General features: G+C 35.5%; 1 protein-coding gene across 2 annotated transcripts in view; it reads right to left on the reverse strand.

Annotated features, from left to right (window-relative positions):
- Positions 1-18349, reverse strand: part of LOC150105032 (TGF-beta receptor type-1-like) — a 458896-nt gene extending 440547 nt beyond the window's left edge. The window contains exon 1 of one of the 2 annotated variants that reach the window (XM_090395458.1): positions 17899-18349. In XM_090395458.1, the coding sequence (XP_090251584.1) occupies positions 17899-18010 (112 nt within the window). In that variant the 5' untranslated portion in view covers positions 18011-18349. The remainder of the gene's footprint in view (positions 1-17898) is intronic. The other variant, XM_090395460.1, reaches the window with a different exon arrangement.
- Positions 18350-18786: the final 437 nt, after the last annotated feature.

Below are 18786 nucleotides of genomic sequence, written 5' to 3' on the forward strand. Positions count from 1 at the left end.
GGGCAAATGCCAAAAATTTAGTATGTGAGGAAGGGAAGGAGTGAGGTTTCAGCTGGAAATGGAGTAAAACAGTAATTATCAAGGATATAAAGTCCAGATTTTTTGCTTTAGAGTGGTGAAAGAAAGCTATGATAGTCATTGTGTGATTTAACATGAATCATCCACCAATTGGTGGATGATTTGACACCTCATTTATAATTACATCCTGTGATGAGATGACCAAATCCAAGCCCCTCAAATCCTCATGTGCCCTCTGTTACATACTGTCTGAGGTAGTTATCCCTCAAAAACTCAAGAAACTCATTTTCTTTTACTTCCAGTTGCTATCTCATCATTCCAGTCTATATTGCCATAATTAAAATCGCCCATAATGATCACCCTTTTCTTATTTGCTTGACTAATTTTATTATACATTTCATTATCGCCACCATCCACATTACCTGGTCTATAACAACATCCAACCAAGTATTTGATTCCAATCACCTCTATCTCACACCATACTGCCTCATAACCACTGGCACTATTTCCCTCTTGCATTTCTACTTTGTAAGGACATAACTCTTTCTCTATCATCAATAGCACTCCTCCTTCCTTTTTACCTCTTCTATCCTCACGAAACACATCATACCCTTCCATCTCTATTCCTGTCAGGATGTTGTCCCCTTCCAACCATGTTTCACTTATTCCGACAATTTTTGGGTGAGCAGATGCAATTAATGCAACCATTTCATCTGTCTTGTTTCTTATACTGCTAGCATTTGTATACAAACACAACAGCTCATTTCTGGATTTACAGCTAGTTCCACTGATACCACTCACTCGATGTGATCTCTCCATACTCAACTGGGATCATTTCCCTTTCTGCTTATTTTAAAAGCTTTTCAATTCCTACTGTTTCCTCTTGATTCCAGGTTATCCCATTTCTTTCCCGTCTACACATGCTCTCACCTTCTCTCGCAGCATCCACCTTTCTCACGCTGTACATCTCTGTCCACCCTGAGCCTCCCCGTTTCCCTGCTCCTCTTGCACACCCATTCTCTCATTTTCTATACTCATACCACTCACTTCCTCATTCATAACCACCTCTTCAATCTCTCCTGTCTTACTCTCCTGCTCTTCCACATCACTTCCTGCTTGATCTGATTCATTCTCTCTCACTCTACTCACTTCTCAACTTTCCAGCAGCAGTCTCTCCAAGCGACTCACACCATAACCATTCAAATGCAGTCCATTGCTCCCATACACTTCACTTCTTCCTTCAAATTCATTCCACACGTTAACAAACTGTACTCCCATCTCCTCACACATTTCAGCCAGCATATCATTCATAATCCTTGCTCTCCGCCTCATCTCACCACAGTCATACCTAGGCAACATGCTGACTATTCTTCCTGTCACACTATTCTCTTTTATCCTTCTAAGCAGCCTCCTGACATCCATTCTGACTTGCTCTTTGTCCTCTGTCAAATCATTCGTGCCGATTAAAACCATCAATTCCTTTGCTCGCTCCCTCCTCATATCCAATACAAATCACCAATATGATATGTGAAAATTCAAAATTACAGATCAGATACAACAACCTCAGAGCATGCTTTTGAACCTACAAACTATCTTATTTAACCTTGAAAGGAATTGTCATAAACTACTTTAATTTCCTGAGGTAAACAGAGTTCACCACAGATGTAACATTCCTTATTTTGGAGTTATGGTCCAAGACAACATGGTGATAGACCATAAGATCAACTGAGAAAAAACATCAGCACTCACATATCCAAATTTAAAATTATGAGATTTTCAGGGAAGAAGATATTGCTGGCTGCAGCCTTCATAAATATTCCTATTTTAACCATCAGAAACATTGCATGACATCCTTAGAAGTTTCTCAACCTTTTCACAGAAAATATGTAGAATAGTGGATGCAACAGCCTACCCAATTTATGCAGATATCATATGCAATCATGTTTAATAAGCCTCTTTTTTTTAATTTAGCCACTTATTTCTTTGCCTGTGATACTGACTACTAAGTAATTGGAAATAAGATGCTTCACTAGCTTAAAACATTGTCATTTCAACAATTCGAACATTAAATGCTTCATTTCTCTGATTAAATATTTAATATTAAAGATTAAAAGTTTCATTTCTCCGATAAATATTTAACATTAAAAAAAGATTTTGACATTTTTAGAATAATGCAGTATTAAATTTACTGTCTGAATGATATGCATACTTTACCTATATATTTAATTAGTAATATAAGTGACTCTTTTGTACAGTGTGTAAGCATTACTACACTTTAATATTAATTTCATTAAAATCATGCTGATATATATTAAGTTTACCAAATATTTCGTAAGTGCAGGGCTTTATTTTTTCTGACAGTCTGGTGTACTAATCATCTTTTTCATAAAATGAATCACTTTTTAAATAACTATAGTAAACATTCTGTTATTTTTAAAATATCAGTTTTAGGAATCACAAACAAGAATAATACTAATAGTTTTTTTTTTAAGAAAAAAAAATGCACAAATGCACTAAATATATTTAACCAAACTGAAATATATATAAAACATGGTACCAACTGATAATTACACACACACACACAATTTTTATGATAAGAAAATTCCTATTAAAGAGAATCTCTCATCCCTTTCTGGGTCAGGCAACAGATAAAGTACAAAGTTCAAATTACTTTGTGTAGCTGTTTGAGTCAAAGGTCAAAATGAAGTACAAAAAAATTGGTTTCGCTTTACACAGGGAATATGATGCTTTCAAATCCCACTGAAAAGCATAAACAAATATCTATTGTGTTATATCAATGCAATAAAAGACAACAGTAGTACACAAATATATATTTGAGCACCACTTTTACTCCATACATTTAGTAAAGATGTAAATTCAGTAAATTTAAATCCATTCTAATCTTAAAGTACACGATTAGCTCATAGTTGTGTGCGATACTATTTAAAAATATATATATATATGTGTGTGTGTGAGATTCATTGGGAATTGCACTCAAACCACTAATATATTTAGAATGTACCTTAAATTTATTCACACTTTTCATATACACAATGCACTTTGTTACCCAATTGTCAATAACAATACATTCACTGGAGGTTGAGGCAACAATGAATGAAATGTGATGCATTTGTGCCAGGACAGGTTAAGAATAAATGTCAGTCCAAAAAAAAAAAAAAAAAAAAAAAAAAAAAAAAAAAAAAAAAAAAAAAAAGAGAGATCTAATCCAGTCTGGAAAGCTCAGTACAGACTCTTCTGAAGGTATCCTCCTCACCCCCACTGAAGAATTGTATGATGTTGAGCACTACAAGGTTTGTCAAATGAGTAAATGGAATGGAGTGCACTATCATAACAAATCTATAGAGAGGATTGGAGATTAGTAAGAGGGAGAGGAATCATTTGTGTGTACAAAAAGTAGACAGGTAACAGAACAGAACTACAGAACCCTAGGTGCTCCTGAATTGATAAACATCTAAGGAGAAAACAGTCTGCCATGACATGGATTGAATTAACAGAGAAGAAACTAACTCCTAATTACATCTGGCAGAAAACAGACCCAAGGGCAGTAATTTGCTTTTAGGTTAGACCTCATTAACAACATGGAATGCTAAAAGCAACAGCACAAGTTTCTCCAAACATGTTCATGTCAAGTAGCCAGTGGTAGATTACCAGATTATGAAGAAAAATTATCATTAATAACCACCATTATTTGAGAGATGACTAATGAGAGCAACAGCAACTCATCAATAGTTTGATGACAGACTTATTACTCTCCTTCCCCCCCCCCCTTTTTTTTGGTGCCAGCTGAGTATTAAAGAGTAGAAATGAGGACAGATGTTATTTCTAGAGCACAGTTTTTAAGTGCAACTAGAAGACTTAGGGTATTCAAGGATCTTGAATAACCTAAGTTTCTGGGCCATGTAAAAATAAATAATACAAAAAATATATAAAACTAGGAAAAATAATAACAAAATCCTTAGCCCACCCACAGTACTATTGTACTATAGGTTTACAAAAAAAAAAAAAAAAAAAAAAAATTGTGGGTATGAGTGACATTCAAAAAAAGTGTACACCTTACTATTTTATGATCTGGATTGCCATATATTTTAATAGTCACAATCATATAGGAGCCTTCTCCTCCCCCATATGGAGGAGCAGTGATATATATGGGACTATTTTTTTCCATTAATCTTCCCCTCATATGGAAAAAAAGGCCGTTAACTGATGTTTCCAGACAATCTGCTTAGCATAGAAATAAATCATGGTAAATAGTTAAACTGCAAAACAGTATTGCAAAGTGGATGAAAAAGAAGCCAAAAAAATATTAGTACTAATATATGGTAATTAGGAGAAACACAAGAAGCAGCACAGCCAGATGATGTATACAAGAGGCTAAAACAAAACCTCACCAGAGCAAGACTAATCAGATATATGATGCTACTGTATGTAGAACAAGGATATGTATAGGTACTAAAGAAGCACAGTAAGAATATAAGAAATGACAATGATAAGCAAAATATAAAAATAAGAAAAAAGAAAATTGATCACTAAAATAAGGAGATGGAGAGGGCCACAAAAACTTAAAATACAAAGAAGTGAGTTAATGAAGAGAAAAATAAAAAAAACAGTAGTAATATGCAAAGATTGAAATGAAAAGATCATCCTTATCAAGCATCCTGATTTCTAAAAACTTATTTTCATCCTCAAATCTTTTTAAATTAATATTTGTCCTTATTCCTTATAACAATCAGGTATTTAATTTTTCATGACTAAAGTTGAGTGGTCCAGCAGTATTCAAGACAGTGTGGAGTTGTTTTATTTTATTATTTTCATATTTTATTACCACAGAAATAAAGTCAGTGGGTTTAGCCTTTCTACACAATTTCAGTTTTTTTAGTGATTACAAAAAAGGAAGACTGTGGTATTCTCTCTTTGTGTGTGTGTGTGTGTGAGAGAGAGAGAGAGAGAGAGAGAGAGAGAGAATTATGAAAAAACCCAGCTTACATAATGCAATCATTCTAAATTAATCTTTTGCAGATGGAGGGTGTGAGGAAGGATTGATGCAGTTAATAATGCCTTATATAATCGAAATGAGGATCTGACAATATTGGAAAGTGAACAAATAACAGGATTAATATGGTAAAAAAAAAAAAAATTGATGGTAATGAATATTTAAATGATAGTATAGTAAATAAGCCTATCCACACATTTTGATAGTAAATAAGTAATGCACACTTAATAAGGTGCACATTATTACTCATTTACTATCAACACTATTCAGGACTTTCATGGAGTCATCAGATTCACTATCGGTTGACTTTACACTACATAAAACCTATCATCCCACTGCTTAAACTCATTTACTGTCTGTACTTTCAACACCCATCCACCCACACACTCATAATGGCCTGGTTGGCCAAGTGGTTAGTGTATCTGCTCTCCAGCCAAAAGGCTGTGGGTTCAAATTCCGCCATGGGCATGGATGTTTGTGATCGTCGTGTGAAAATACTAGTGGTGGTGAGCAGTGCAGTAGATGGCATTGGTGTAGTTGTGGTTCATTGTAGTTGGTAGATTCAGTGGTGGAGACAGAAAATTGTAAAGTAGGTGCCCTGCCTCGATGAGTCTTTGGATTCCCTGGAGGTGTCACGTAATAATAATATATTTCATGCTAATGAAAAAATTACTTCTTGCACTCTTTTAAAACTTACAGGAATTGCCTCATCTTTTTCCTCCCCTTATGTCCTGCCATATGAAATATCTCCCAATTGTCCATTCAATAAACATCCTCCCCTTTCATAGTTAAAAGGTTTTGATTATATTACTGCATCATCTGTCTACCAAACTCTGTAGATTACATGTTCTTAGTCTACATAATCATAATCTTTCGCAATCCTTATATAATTTTTTGTTACCTGTCTTTGTATCCTCTCTGAGGTTTCGTCATTCCCTTTCAAATTTAAATGACCAGATCTGAGAACAGCAATCCCTATGTGCTCTGATCAGGGCCTTATCCAATGGAACCACCACCCTCTTATCTCTTCTGGTCCACATTCACAGTATTGCAGCAATCCTCTGGGTTGTCTTCCCTCCCTTTGCAATATGCCCGACCTTCAAATTTCTGTCCATCACCTCAAGATCCCCGCTTCCTCTAGTATACCACCGACAGAGTATTCATCCCATCTGTGGATCCCCAAATTTTAAACCTTACACTTAACTATAGTAAACTGTTATCCCATTCATTTACTGCTCTTTCAGCTTAACCAAATCTTCCTAAAGAGCATGACACTGGCACTATTACTAATAAACCTCCAAACCATCATATCATCAGAAAACAACTGAGTATTTCCCTGCATTCATTGACAATCTCACTGATGTAAAGGTTAAAACAGTACTGGTCCTAGTACCAAGCCAAGTGAAACCCCTGAGCTGCTTCTCCTCTCTCTCTCTCACACACACACTCTTAATTATCTATCAGAGTGAATTTCCATTCATTAACCTGATATCTAAATCCATGTATTACAACATAAATATCAACTTGTAGATGGCACTATGTCAAATGCTTTAGTAAGAAAATAAAAACTGCATATACCCTTCCCTCAAACACTCCTGTTACTCATTGAGTAGTGAGTAAATAATCAATGTCATGAAAGTATAACAAAATCATGTTACCCAGGTGCAAAATTTCACGATTAGTCGCACACCAACCAGATGCAAAAAAAGGTAAAGTGAAAAAAAGTAATTGTCTTGGTTGGCACAAATGATCTGAAAGGTGAGAAGTATTCTATGAGGGAAGATGTAAAGGAATTGTTAGAAGAAGCAAAACTGAAATGCGAGAAACCCCTGACAACACTGCAAGTCTCCTGCGACATGATGGAAGAGATGAACTAAGGAGGAGGGCACTGGTAGTAAATCAATCAATATATATAGGTTGTGCAGAAAGAATGACATAGGATTTGTGGATCTGTGGTTCACAAAAAGAAAGATTTGTATAATACTGATGGACTGCATCGAAATGGTTTTGGTGTTAGGTATCTGGAGAGAGCTTTGTTCACCAAGCATCGTGAAGTACAAATTCAGAGAAATTTAAGCAATTAGCGTCGAAGAGGCGAGTTTGTTTGGAGTGAGTGAGTATGAAAGTGCAGAATATAGTCTCTCAGGCAAAAATATTGAATAGGGTAGTCAGTTCGGGAAGTAAAGGTGGATGCTGCAATTTCTACACACCAATGCCAGAAGTATCAGGAACAAGAGGAAGGAGTTTTTGACATTGGTTAGTGCAACCTCACCAAAAATTATAGGCATTAGTGATGCTTGGCTAACAGCAGATGATGTAATTACAGAGACAGAATGTGAATAATGTAATCTTTTCAGGGAAGATAGAGAAGACAGCATGGGAGGAGAGGTACTACTGATGACAGCAGATGAATTGCCTGCAAAAAGAATAAGAGATGGGCAGGAGGTGGCTATTCTTTTGAAGTAGTCTGGTGTGAAATCAAGGACAGTAAGACAAAATATACAGTTGGTTGTTGCTATAGCCCAGGGGATGGGGGGGGGGGGGTTTCCCATGGATGATCTGGAAGACATGCATTGCCATATTAGTACAATGAGTGCAGGTCAAGATTATAACAAGTTTAGAAGGAAGCTTAAATCTGTGCCACAGCATAAAACACTGCAAGGAAGATGATTAAGGAACATCTAGTGGAAGCAGTATTAAATGGTATTAGAAGGGTTAATCAGGTACAGAGGGTGAATGCTGGTCTTGGTATTCATGCTTGCTCTTGTTATTATTCAGGGAGTGAAAGGTGTGATTGACATCTAATTATCGGCATAATGAATTGCAGGTAACCCTCGTATAACGCAGATGTTAGGTTTCATAGAAATGCCGCATTATATAAATCGTGTTATGCGAGACTCAGATCACATACAAAAAGTAGGGTTATGTTCCGAAATTGGTTTTTTTTTAAAAAAAATTATATAAACAACAATGACATATCCAACAAAAATATATTTTTTATTTAATTCAGATAATTCATGTAAGTTAAGAAAACATAAACTATGACACAAATACATAGTATAAAAATTACAAATTTAATTAAGCTTCATTGCACGTAATGCATAAATGTTTTAGGCAAAATAAAAATAAGTGCATATTTTAATCTTTCATAGCACCAGGATTTGAGGATTGGTTAATAAACATTAGTTTTGTCATGTAATCACCTGATGCATTACTACAAAACAGTAGAGTAATTCTGTCTTTGGAAACTTTGAATCCAGGAGCTGATTTTTCATTTTTCAAAATATAGGTACGTTTTGGCATTTTTTTCCAATATAACCCAGATTCATCAGCATTATAAATGTTTATAAACTTGGAGAGTTGTTTTTTTTGTTTAATAAGATTTCCATCCAAAGGAATTTTCTTTTGAGTGCATCTTCTTTCCAAATCATTAGAGATTTCTGCATTTTTCTCTTAGAAAACTGTGTACACGACCAACGAGCTTTGCACTTACCATTGACCCAGCAATAAACACTTTCACAGATTTTATGTTCATTGTGTTTGATTGTTGATTTGTTTAAATTCAAAGGCCTTACAACAACTGGTTTTTCTCCATTTTTTCAACCGATCCATGATTTTAATTTTTTTTTCTTCAAGAGAAATTTTCTTTTCAATATTCATTTTTTCCCTTTCAATGCAATTTGTGGCTTACTATAAAAATAATTTTTTTTAAATAAAAAAGCATTACATATTAATTATATATGTAACTCACCAGAAAATAAAGTGCTCAGCTTGAAATAACACACTTATGATTTTTAATGTGCTTTCCTGGCAGAAAACGAAGACAATTTTCAACAATAAACACTTTATACAGTATACAATTGATGTACATGCATTCTAAAGGGTGTTTCCCCTAATATAAATTCGCTACTTATAACTACCTGCACGATACGAGAAGACACAAATTTAAGGAAGATAAAATTTGATTTTTAAGTTGCACGGTGAAAAAATATGAAAAGAAAGGGTTACTACAATTTGTAGACTGCGTTATATTAAAACCACATTGTATAAGTACCGTGTTATACGAGGGTTACCTGTACTGACCATTTAAAACTATATATTTAGAAATTTATGTATATTTAATCATACAAATACAACATTTATTTTACAAATGATATTCTATATTTTTCAATTTAGCTACTTGAATATAACTTCTACCCTACGGTTCTTCTTTATGAACTGGTCAATAACATTGTCATAAACAGTTGCTTGTAACTTAATTTTCCCAAGCAATATGCACACTTGTAAAGGCTGCTGAAGCTCACTGGCTAGAGCGCTACGTTGACTGCGTATGGCCTGTGGTTTAAGCAACAGAGTGAGACGACGTGAAATGGCTATGAGTGCATGAAATCACAGTGCTGCTGCAAGGACCTGTAAGCTCCAACAACTGAGCAAGCCAAGGTAGCTTTGACTAGATGAGCAAGCATCAGCCTTCGATACACAATGCAAAGCTTAATTATTGCTACACAAGCTTAAGACATCTTCTCTCTACAAAAATAAAAACCTAAATGGAATGCTTATAAATGCATGCATTTATTAACAAATAAATAGTACTTCTTTCTCAATTAATGAGGTTGCGCAGCAAGCATGGAGAATTCGCCACTGATCAGGTAGGAGTTAGATGGATGAATAATATCATTAAGCATAAGCTGCAGAACAAAATGCTGTGGATGGTATATAAGGAGAAATGTGACCAGCAAACTCATGAACAGTACAAGGCTCAGGTAAGAAAGATGATCAGTATAATAAGGAAGGTAAAATCATGTTACAAGAAGAATCTAGCTGAGCAGGTCAGAGGAAATCCCAGAGAGTTCTTTTGTTATGTGGCAAGTAAGAAGAATTATGACTAGGTTATGATGATGTGATGGTCACAAGGTGACAGAAGCAATAAAATAGTTGAGTTACTGAGTAACCACTTTGCAGGGTAAATCATCGAAGTGAGGTTACTGCTGTAACATTGACAGACATTGATGTAGAAACAGAGATGGATGAACTGGAGGTTTTTAGGATATTGCAGATCTCAATATAAATGCAGCTGTGGGATTAGATGAGGATATCAGCTTGAGTTTTGCAAGAATGTGCAGAGAAACTGGCAATGCCTCTGACTAGGCTCCTTAATTTAAGATCTCAGCTATGGTAGAGTTTCCTTGTGTACGGGAGGTTCTAAGACTGCAGTTGTAAATTATAGGCCAATCAGTATCTCAGGCGTGGTGGTAAAACTATTAGAAAAACTGCTCAAAAAGAGAATTCAAGAATGGGTGAATAAGAATATGATACTGTAGGAGGGGGAACATGGTTTTGTGAAGGGTCAGTCATGCCTTAGGAATTTACTAACTTTTTATAATAGAGTAACAGCTGAGTTGGATAATGGCTACACGATGATTCTGCTGGATTTCACAGAGACATTTCGTAGAGTGCCACATAGAACTCTGTTACACAAATTAGAAGAAATGGGGGGGGGATGGATATGACACTGATTATGTGGATAAGAGAGCAGCTGCCTGGACAGATATCAAAAAGTGGTATATGGAAGGTCAGAATAAAGGCAAAAACAGGTAACTAGTGGTGTGCTGCATAGTTCACTGCTGGGATCACTTCTGTTTAAGTTATACATCAGTTGTTTGCTCATGGTGATGTGAAATTAGGTAGAGTAATAGTTAATCAAGGCAATATGGAGAGCTTGCAGGATGATTTAAATAAGCTATCAGTATAGGCAAAAGATAATGGTATCAGTTTAATGTGTAGAAATATCAAGTTATGCATTTTGAGATAAATCGATTACAAGCTGTGTACCACATTGATGGAAGCTAGAAGATTAGGGGTGGTAGACAGAGAGTTAAAGTTTAGAGGACATATTGCTAAGGGTACTAAAGTAGCTCATAAGATTACTTGGAAACTGAAGAACACAATAACAAGTAGAGATAAGCAAGTTATTCCAATCTTTATAAGACTTTGATATATCCACATCTGAATTACTGTGCTCAGGTCTGGTCTACTGGGTTTCTTAGAGATGAGAAAGCGGTGGAGAGGATTTAGAGGCAAGCGACCAAGATAATGAGTTGTCTGTGAATGTTCTCTATGAGGAGAGATTGAGGATGTGTGAATTGCAGAAGTTGGTTGATAGAAGAAAAATAGGGGATATGATAGAAATGTTTAAGTTGCTTAAAGGGTTTTATAGGACTGATGCAGGGAAAATGTTTTAGCACTTGGCTAGAGGAGCCAGAACAAAAGTCATCCCTGGAAACTGAATAAAGGTGTGGTTATTAGGAGTGTGAAGACTAAATTTTTTACTTGGAGACAACTAAATTACTAAAACAAGATTGTTCTTCAACAAATCTATTCTGACCTTCATAGATAATATCATCTGTCCAATTCTGCATATGTGCTTAAATTTTACCAAAATCTTAGGGTCTTAAAGATCAAAGCTGGATAACTGAAAGGAAACCTCCACATATCTTTTTAAGCAATGTGGAGAACCCACCATAGCTTCTGACCTAGTATCCAGTCCAGCAGGCATTAAGTCTGAAGCCAAACAAAGATGGGCTAATTTAGTCAGCTCATGCTTATTCATTATAAAGCTTTACAGTAGATGTAGAACAAGGATGGGGGAACTGGCAATTTGGGATTTGGCAAACAAAATTGTATCCTTATTGGCTAAAATTAACATAACACAAATGGTACATCATGACAGAATTTCATGGCAGCTGAGGCATAACCAGATATTTTCATCAGGAAATCTGAGTGAACAGCAAAACATCAGCTACTGGAACAAATCCCAACTCAACATTCAGCAGAGCTCAAGATTGGCACCTTCAATATAAGTCTCAATCACAAGTCTTAATCGGGTCTTAAAGATCAAGGCTGGATAACTGAAAGGAAACCTCCACATATCTTTTTAAGCAATGTGGAGAGCCCACCATAGCTTCTGAATCACCAATGAAATGGGAAAAGAGATGGATCTAGCAAAAGAATTGGATAAGTATCAGATTGGCAAATTACAAAACAAAAGACAAACACAGGCACGATTCTTCTAAACAACAAATACAAGATGCTATACTCAGGCCAAGGGGGGGCCTCCCCCCCCCAAAAAAAAAAAGAAAAAGGAAACAAAAACACTAGAAAATTTTCAAAAAATCTTTTCCTAATTAAAATTCATTTTTTATTTATGTTGTGTCTTCTATTTCTATACTACTTATGAATTAGCAATCATTGCAGATGCTCGCTCAGTCATAGGTCATATACGATGTGTAGTGTGTGTTCTCAAATCATCTACTCAACTCCCGCCCCCCCAAGATTAAATCCTGAGTGTGCCACTGACTCAGGCAGTAATGATCACTTAAAATAAGGGGTAACTATAGTATTAATTCTAAATACAAAGATAATCTTCTTGAATGGCAGGCAACATCAAGTAGAGTGATGTCAGCAAATATCAGAATGGGAAACTGAATAATTAGACTTATTTGTGCCCACAGAAAGTTCCGCTAAGAAAGAGGTTAGAGGAATTTTTCAAGGCATTGAACCAGGCAGATGATATAAAGAAAAAGTTGGTCCCTGTTGGGGATCTAAAGAGCAGAGCAAGAAATGAATTGGAAGGAAAAAAACAAAGCTAATAATAATAATGGTAAGGTATGAAAGTATAAAGTATATGTATGAAAAATGGGTGTACTACTGATTAAATTAATCTTGAAAGATCAGAGTCTCGCTTGTTTGGGAATGCAATCTCTATTATCTCATGTCATAAGCCTCTCATTTTACATGTTTTCAATATAAGCAGCAATTGTTGAGAACACAACCCCAGCATATAATGAGAGTTACTTATAATATTATAATCCTGTATACATCACCCATGAGAGTACATACCAGGAATTCAATGATGATGATAATGATATTAATCCCAACTAGAACCATATATTCCTCATGCAACTGCTCTCTACTTTTTCCTCTTTATACTTTATTCATAATCTCTGTTTTATCTGCAATTCCAGTTTAATTTCCCCAGTCATCCATTTTATCTTAAATTTCCATCTTTCTCACTCATGGTAGAGTTCACCATTGCTGCAAACATATATTTCTTTATCATCTATCTTATAATTCCATATAACTGCTTTCTCCCTGATCAACATGCCTATTCATCCAAAGTAAGAATTACTTATGTTGAATTTTAGTGGAATAAAACAGATGTCTACAACTGATAATTAACTAAATTTATGTAGGTAATTACATTATTAAGCCAATATTTTGCCTTTGGCACTAAGGTATCTTCATGAGCACAAGAGATATACTGATTATATTCACACAGACACAGTAGTAGAAGTCAAAACACTTTTTTTTGAAGGGAGAGAGAAATGGGCTAAATACAGACTTCTCTCTATGCTGTCAGGTAGATGCTAGATAAGCAGGCCTACATGAAATCAAAAAGATTGATTGGGAGGGGCACACTATTACATACAAAGCCCAAAATAAACCATGCTTTAAACTCATTCAGTATATCTGCATTCTTCCCCAATGTATAAGGACCAAAGAACTTGGTCCTTATACATTGGGAAAGAATGCAGATACCACAGACACCCTCCTTATACATGTGAGAACAAGGGAACATCCAGGGATGTCCCCTTGTTCTTACTCCCTTTCCCCATTCTATGAAAAATTTCTTCCACATTAACTTGGTAACAACCCTTTACCAACTTAAATGTCTCAAGTATATCCCCTCTCTTCCTCCTATTCGGAAGGCTTTGGAAACTGCATTCCCTCATTCTGTCCTCATATCCCACATCCCAAAGACCAGTTCTTTGGGATGTCGGATATGAGGACCCTTTCAAGCATATCCTCATCACCATGAAAACCAGGGGACCGATTCTGTGCACAATAACTGATATGGGACATGATCAAGGCCTTATACAACGGAACCAGAAAAATTTTTTATTTCTGCACACGAAGCTCATTTGCATCAGACTTCACAACTTGTGCAATGCAATCTCTAAACTTCAGATTCTTGTCCTCACCATTCCAAGGTCTCTTGTCTTCTTAACTTTCTCCAAAATTTCCCCACCAAGTGTCTTTGCATCCCATTGTTGCCTAACAAATTTCAGAATCTTACACTCTGCAAAAATGAAATGACAATTCCATACTGTTGCCCACTCATACAATTTATTCAAGTCCTCCTGTAAGGCTACATCTGACTGATTCCTCATCACTCTATCCAGTTTTGTAACATCTGCAAACAGTTGTATATCACCAATTAAATCCATCCCAACATCATTAATATACAAATTAAACAACAATGGTCCCAAAACAGACTCCTGCAGCACACCACCACCACAGGTGACTTTCCTCTTCTAGGATACTACACCTCCATACACAACTTGCTATCTGAGAACCAGTTGCATATCCAACTCACTAATCTATCATCCAATCCCATCTGCTTCAGTTTAGTTACCAATCTGTAATGGCAATCTATCAAAAGCCTTTGCAAAATCTAACCATGGTGTATGTATCTCCCTTGTCCAATACCTTCATTATCTTGTTTTAGTACATAAGCAAGTTGGTAAAACATAAACTCCCTTTATCAAGCCCATGCTGACAAGCACAAAGAATATCACTGTTATCAACCCATTTTTGTATCCTAGCCCTTATCAACCTCTCCAGTACCTTAACTACAACCCCAAATATACAGATTGGCCAATAATTTGTAGCCTTAGCTTTATCACCACCTTTGTGAGGTGAAACAATTTTAACTTCCTTCAACTCCTTTAGAAGTTGTGCTGTTGCAAGACTTGTTAAACAGGTAGGCCAAGGCTGATGCTATCTCCTTGGAACATTCCTATAAGACACATGGTGGTATATCATCAAGTCCTACTGCCTTATTGACATCTAGATTATTTAACTCTTCATATACCTCTTGCTTGCTCACCATTAAGTCTTCTCTCATTTCATTTTCTACACTTCAACTTCTGATTTCACACTGAGGATGAAACATCTTGATGAAATACTCACTGAATACCTCAACTATGTCCTCTGCAGAAGTTACTAATCCATTATGATCATCTTACCACAATCATTCTTCTTTCTACTTGTCACATATTGAAAAAAACTCCCAAGGACTTTTTCTTAAGCTGATTTGCTAATTTCTGCTCATACTGCACTTTTGCTATCCCTTACCAACTGGGTCACCTCTCCTGGTCTGCTATTTATACTCTTGGTGCAATTGATTATTACTATTATTCATCTTGTGCTGCTTCCTAAGTGCCTTCTTCAATTCATGCTTAATTCCCTCTTTCATCCAATTTACATCTACCTTATTCAGTCTTTTCAGCTTTGGAATACATTCACACACTGATGCTGTTAAGTATTTCTTTGTCAGTTCCCAAGTAGCATTTATTTCCTTTCTACTAACTCCTCATTCCATGCTGTAGCTTCAAGCTATCTCCTAAGCTTGTCATAATCACCAGCCTTGGACTTTCACATGATATATAGAACAGGTGTTAATTCTGCAGCAAACCTGGAGAAATACCATCAGGACCAGAATACTTGTTGGTATGTATGCTATAAGGATTTTTCTTATGTCTTTCTCCTCATATGGTCTTCCCCCCCCCCCTGCCAGAAAGATCATATGAGGAGGTATACATAGTGAGCTGTTCTTTATAATGAGAAGTGTTCCTTAGTCATCTATACAAGAGCTGGGACTGGGAGAAGAATGATGCCAGAAAGTTGCTTGCTTTGTCTTTAGGTGCTGTTACAATGGTCATGCTTCAACCTTGGAGAGAGAGAGGTGGAAGCATGGAAGTACAGAAATTGTGCCCAATATCCTTGGTGAGGAACCAGATGAGTCAACTGTCATTTGATTAAGAACAAGCTTTCTGCACATATATATATATAAAGTAGATTTTGCTAGTTTGCAAGTAACTGCAGACTGAACAAATAGAATATTTAATAAAATATGTAATTTCTCCAACTACAATGCAGCACTATTAATATTTTTTTTTGCAAACTGCTATTGACTTAGTTGGACAAATCATTAACTAAAGAGAGGGTTAATTTATTTGTGTGTGTGACAAGTAGGGGTTTGCATAATTCGTAGAGCCCTGTATATGTATGTACAAATTTTGTGGGTGCTGCAATGGAAGGTGAGAATGAAGTTGGAGCTTTTGACTTGCATCAATTCAGACATACTGAACCTGGACTTCTTTGGCACATTTCTTGGAGAATAAAGGCTTTGTAGTGATCAAGTGAAATGGGGAAATGAAGGTCTTAATTCCATGAAAGATTATTTTAGTCACATATAATAAGTGCTTGAATCAAGAAGCACAACATCCAGGCATTGAAGTTACATGCCAGTGGTTATGTAACTTCACAAGCTATAAAGCACTTTCAAAAACTTTAAAATTTCAATGTACTAATATGTATATGCACACATACATACATTCATACTTACACAGAAGGGGGGGGGGGATGAACCCATCATTTTCCAGGATACACAGAAGTGAGTGTAACAGACAAAGGAAAAACGTATACATAATGACAGTAGAAAATTATGCTCCCCCCCCTCAAGATGCATAAACAAGTGGAAAACAAATAAGAAGAAATTTAACAAATGGTACATGGACTGAAAGTATGAAATTCTCTCCTTATTTAAATAGGGATACAAACCAAACGAATTTTGAGAACCAGTTTCAAGGTACTCACTCGAAAGAATTCTCGTACAGATTTTCATGTTTTGTTAACACTTTTTCCTGCCTGTTCACATATGAAACGAGCAAAGATGGATTAAACTTACTCTGGGTTGGCAAGCACCAATATCTAATTTATTACTTACTTTCCAATATAAGTTGAAAAGTTTTCCAACTTATATTGGAAAACTTTCAATCTCTGATGCATTCTGTAACCAATATATATTTTAATATGTAGCCTGTACAGCAAAAATTTGTTCCTGCATTCCCAGAATAAAAGATATATATTATAATAATAATGGGTACACTGCTGTGAAACAAGAAGTTTCTTTGCAACCTGTAAACTATTTGCATAAATGAAGCCCATTAATTTTTTCAGCAAAATTCCCTGCACTGAAGAAATTGAATTGCCAAGCCCATATTTCGAATATACCTGCAAAAGAAAGAGCAAATATGGCATATTCTTCAGATCCGCGAGAAATATATTCCCCCCCCCCAAAAAAAAAAAATCTAATTTTCATAATAAAAAATACAGAATTATATTTAAATAGAATAAACTGAAATAAATGTTATTAATGAAAAATTGCAGTAAACTGTATTGATAAAATAAATGTATTTATCATTCGTCCCCTTCACCTAAAACTAAAGGGTTTAGGTTCAGCAGACTGAATCCAGACGACTCAAAGTAGATTTATCTCGTCTTGAAATATAAAAAGTGAGATCTAATCATTAAAAAATCGACAGGTGTTTAATTCAATGATAATTAAAAATATGCTAAATGCTGAAAATGAAATGCAAACCGCAACGGTTATGCTAAATCAAATCCATAATCAATTCAATATTTTGTTAGCGATGCTCGAAAAAAAAGTGAACACAGGGATCACCAGGACTGGACAGAAAAGTGACATCTAGCGTGCATGCGAACACGCAGGTAAGATTTAGGATGAAAACTTTGCGTTCATAAAAGCAGACGAACATTGTGCTCACTCTAATCAACTTTTTTTAACTGAGGTGGGGGAAGATAGGAATTTGAAACAATGCCGTAAACCTAATTTCATGTGTATTTTCTCTTCCAGAATGATGGTTCTTTATTTTAAAGCTTACAAAGTTTTTCCATTTAAGATATACCCTATGATTATACCAAATGAAACGAAAATCTCTTACCTGTAACGCAACTCGTTGAATATATCAGTAGTATTCCAAACAGCATTAATGCTGGCATCATATCGGCCGCAACTTTATTTGCTGTAGCAGGAAGCCTACATAGATCGGACATCGAATTTCGAACATCTTATTTCAAAGTCGAGTGGCTTAAAATCCAAGTTGGTTCCAAATATAACATTGATTGATTGTTATTGACTTTCTATATGCATTTAGAAATCGTCTGCACAAGACTTGGCGTAAACGAACTTAACAAATCCAGTCATCACAACAAAATTGCATTTTCATCATTCTAAATACACAGTTTTACTTTATATTATTTATGCTAGTTCCATAGTTGCATAAATCAAATATTTAATCCAATGTTTTGATAGTAAACAACAGAACGGTTTAAATGTCCTACATGCGCTCAGACTCGCTCATTCAAACACGCACAGGATACTAGCAGCTGAGAAAAAACCCACTCTTCGTAAAGCTAGTAGATCACGTGTCATACTACATTGCGTAATGAGACACCTAGCGCCATCTGTATGTAGAAGACGAAGAGCAACTGTCGCGTAAATATTGAAAGCTATCTAATAAATGCTGCTGTAGGTTGCTAGGAATGGCTGAGTTATTTAAATATTATTATTATTATTATTACGTGACACCTCCAAGGGATATCATCATTCGCAATATTTTTCAATATCACAACAATTCTGTACGAAAATACGATTAACATTCTCGTCTTATCCAGAAAAACCTAGAGATCACGGCATTTATTTTCTATTTAATCAAAATCAAATATAATTATATCTGTGAACAGTTAAAGGACTGCATAAGTAATGCAAACAAAAATGCTAAAAAATATAAAAAAGCAAATGCCTTTTATTCCCCTATTTGGTATAAGCG

Source organism: Typopeltis vanoorti, chromosome 7 (assembly GCF_054136105.1).
Source record: "Typopeltis vanoorti isolate ZY-2024b chromosome 7, IOZ_Tvanoo_1.0, whole genome shotgun sequence".
Lineage (NCBI taxonomy): Eukaryota > Metazoa > Arthropoda > Arachnida > Uropygi > Thelyphonidae > Typopeltis > Typopeltis vanoorti.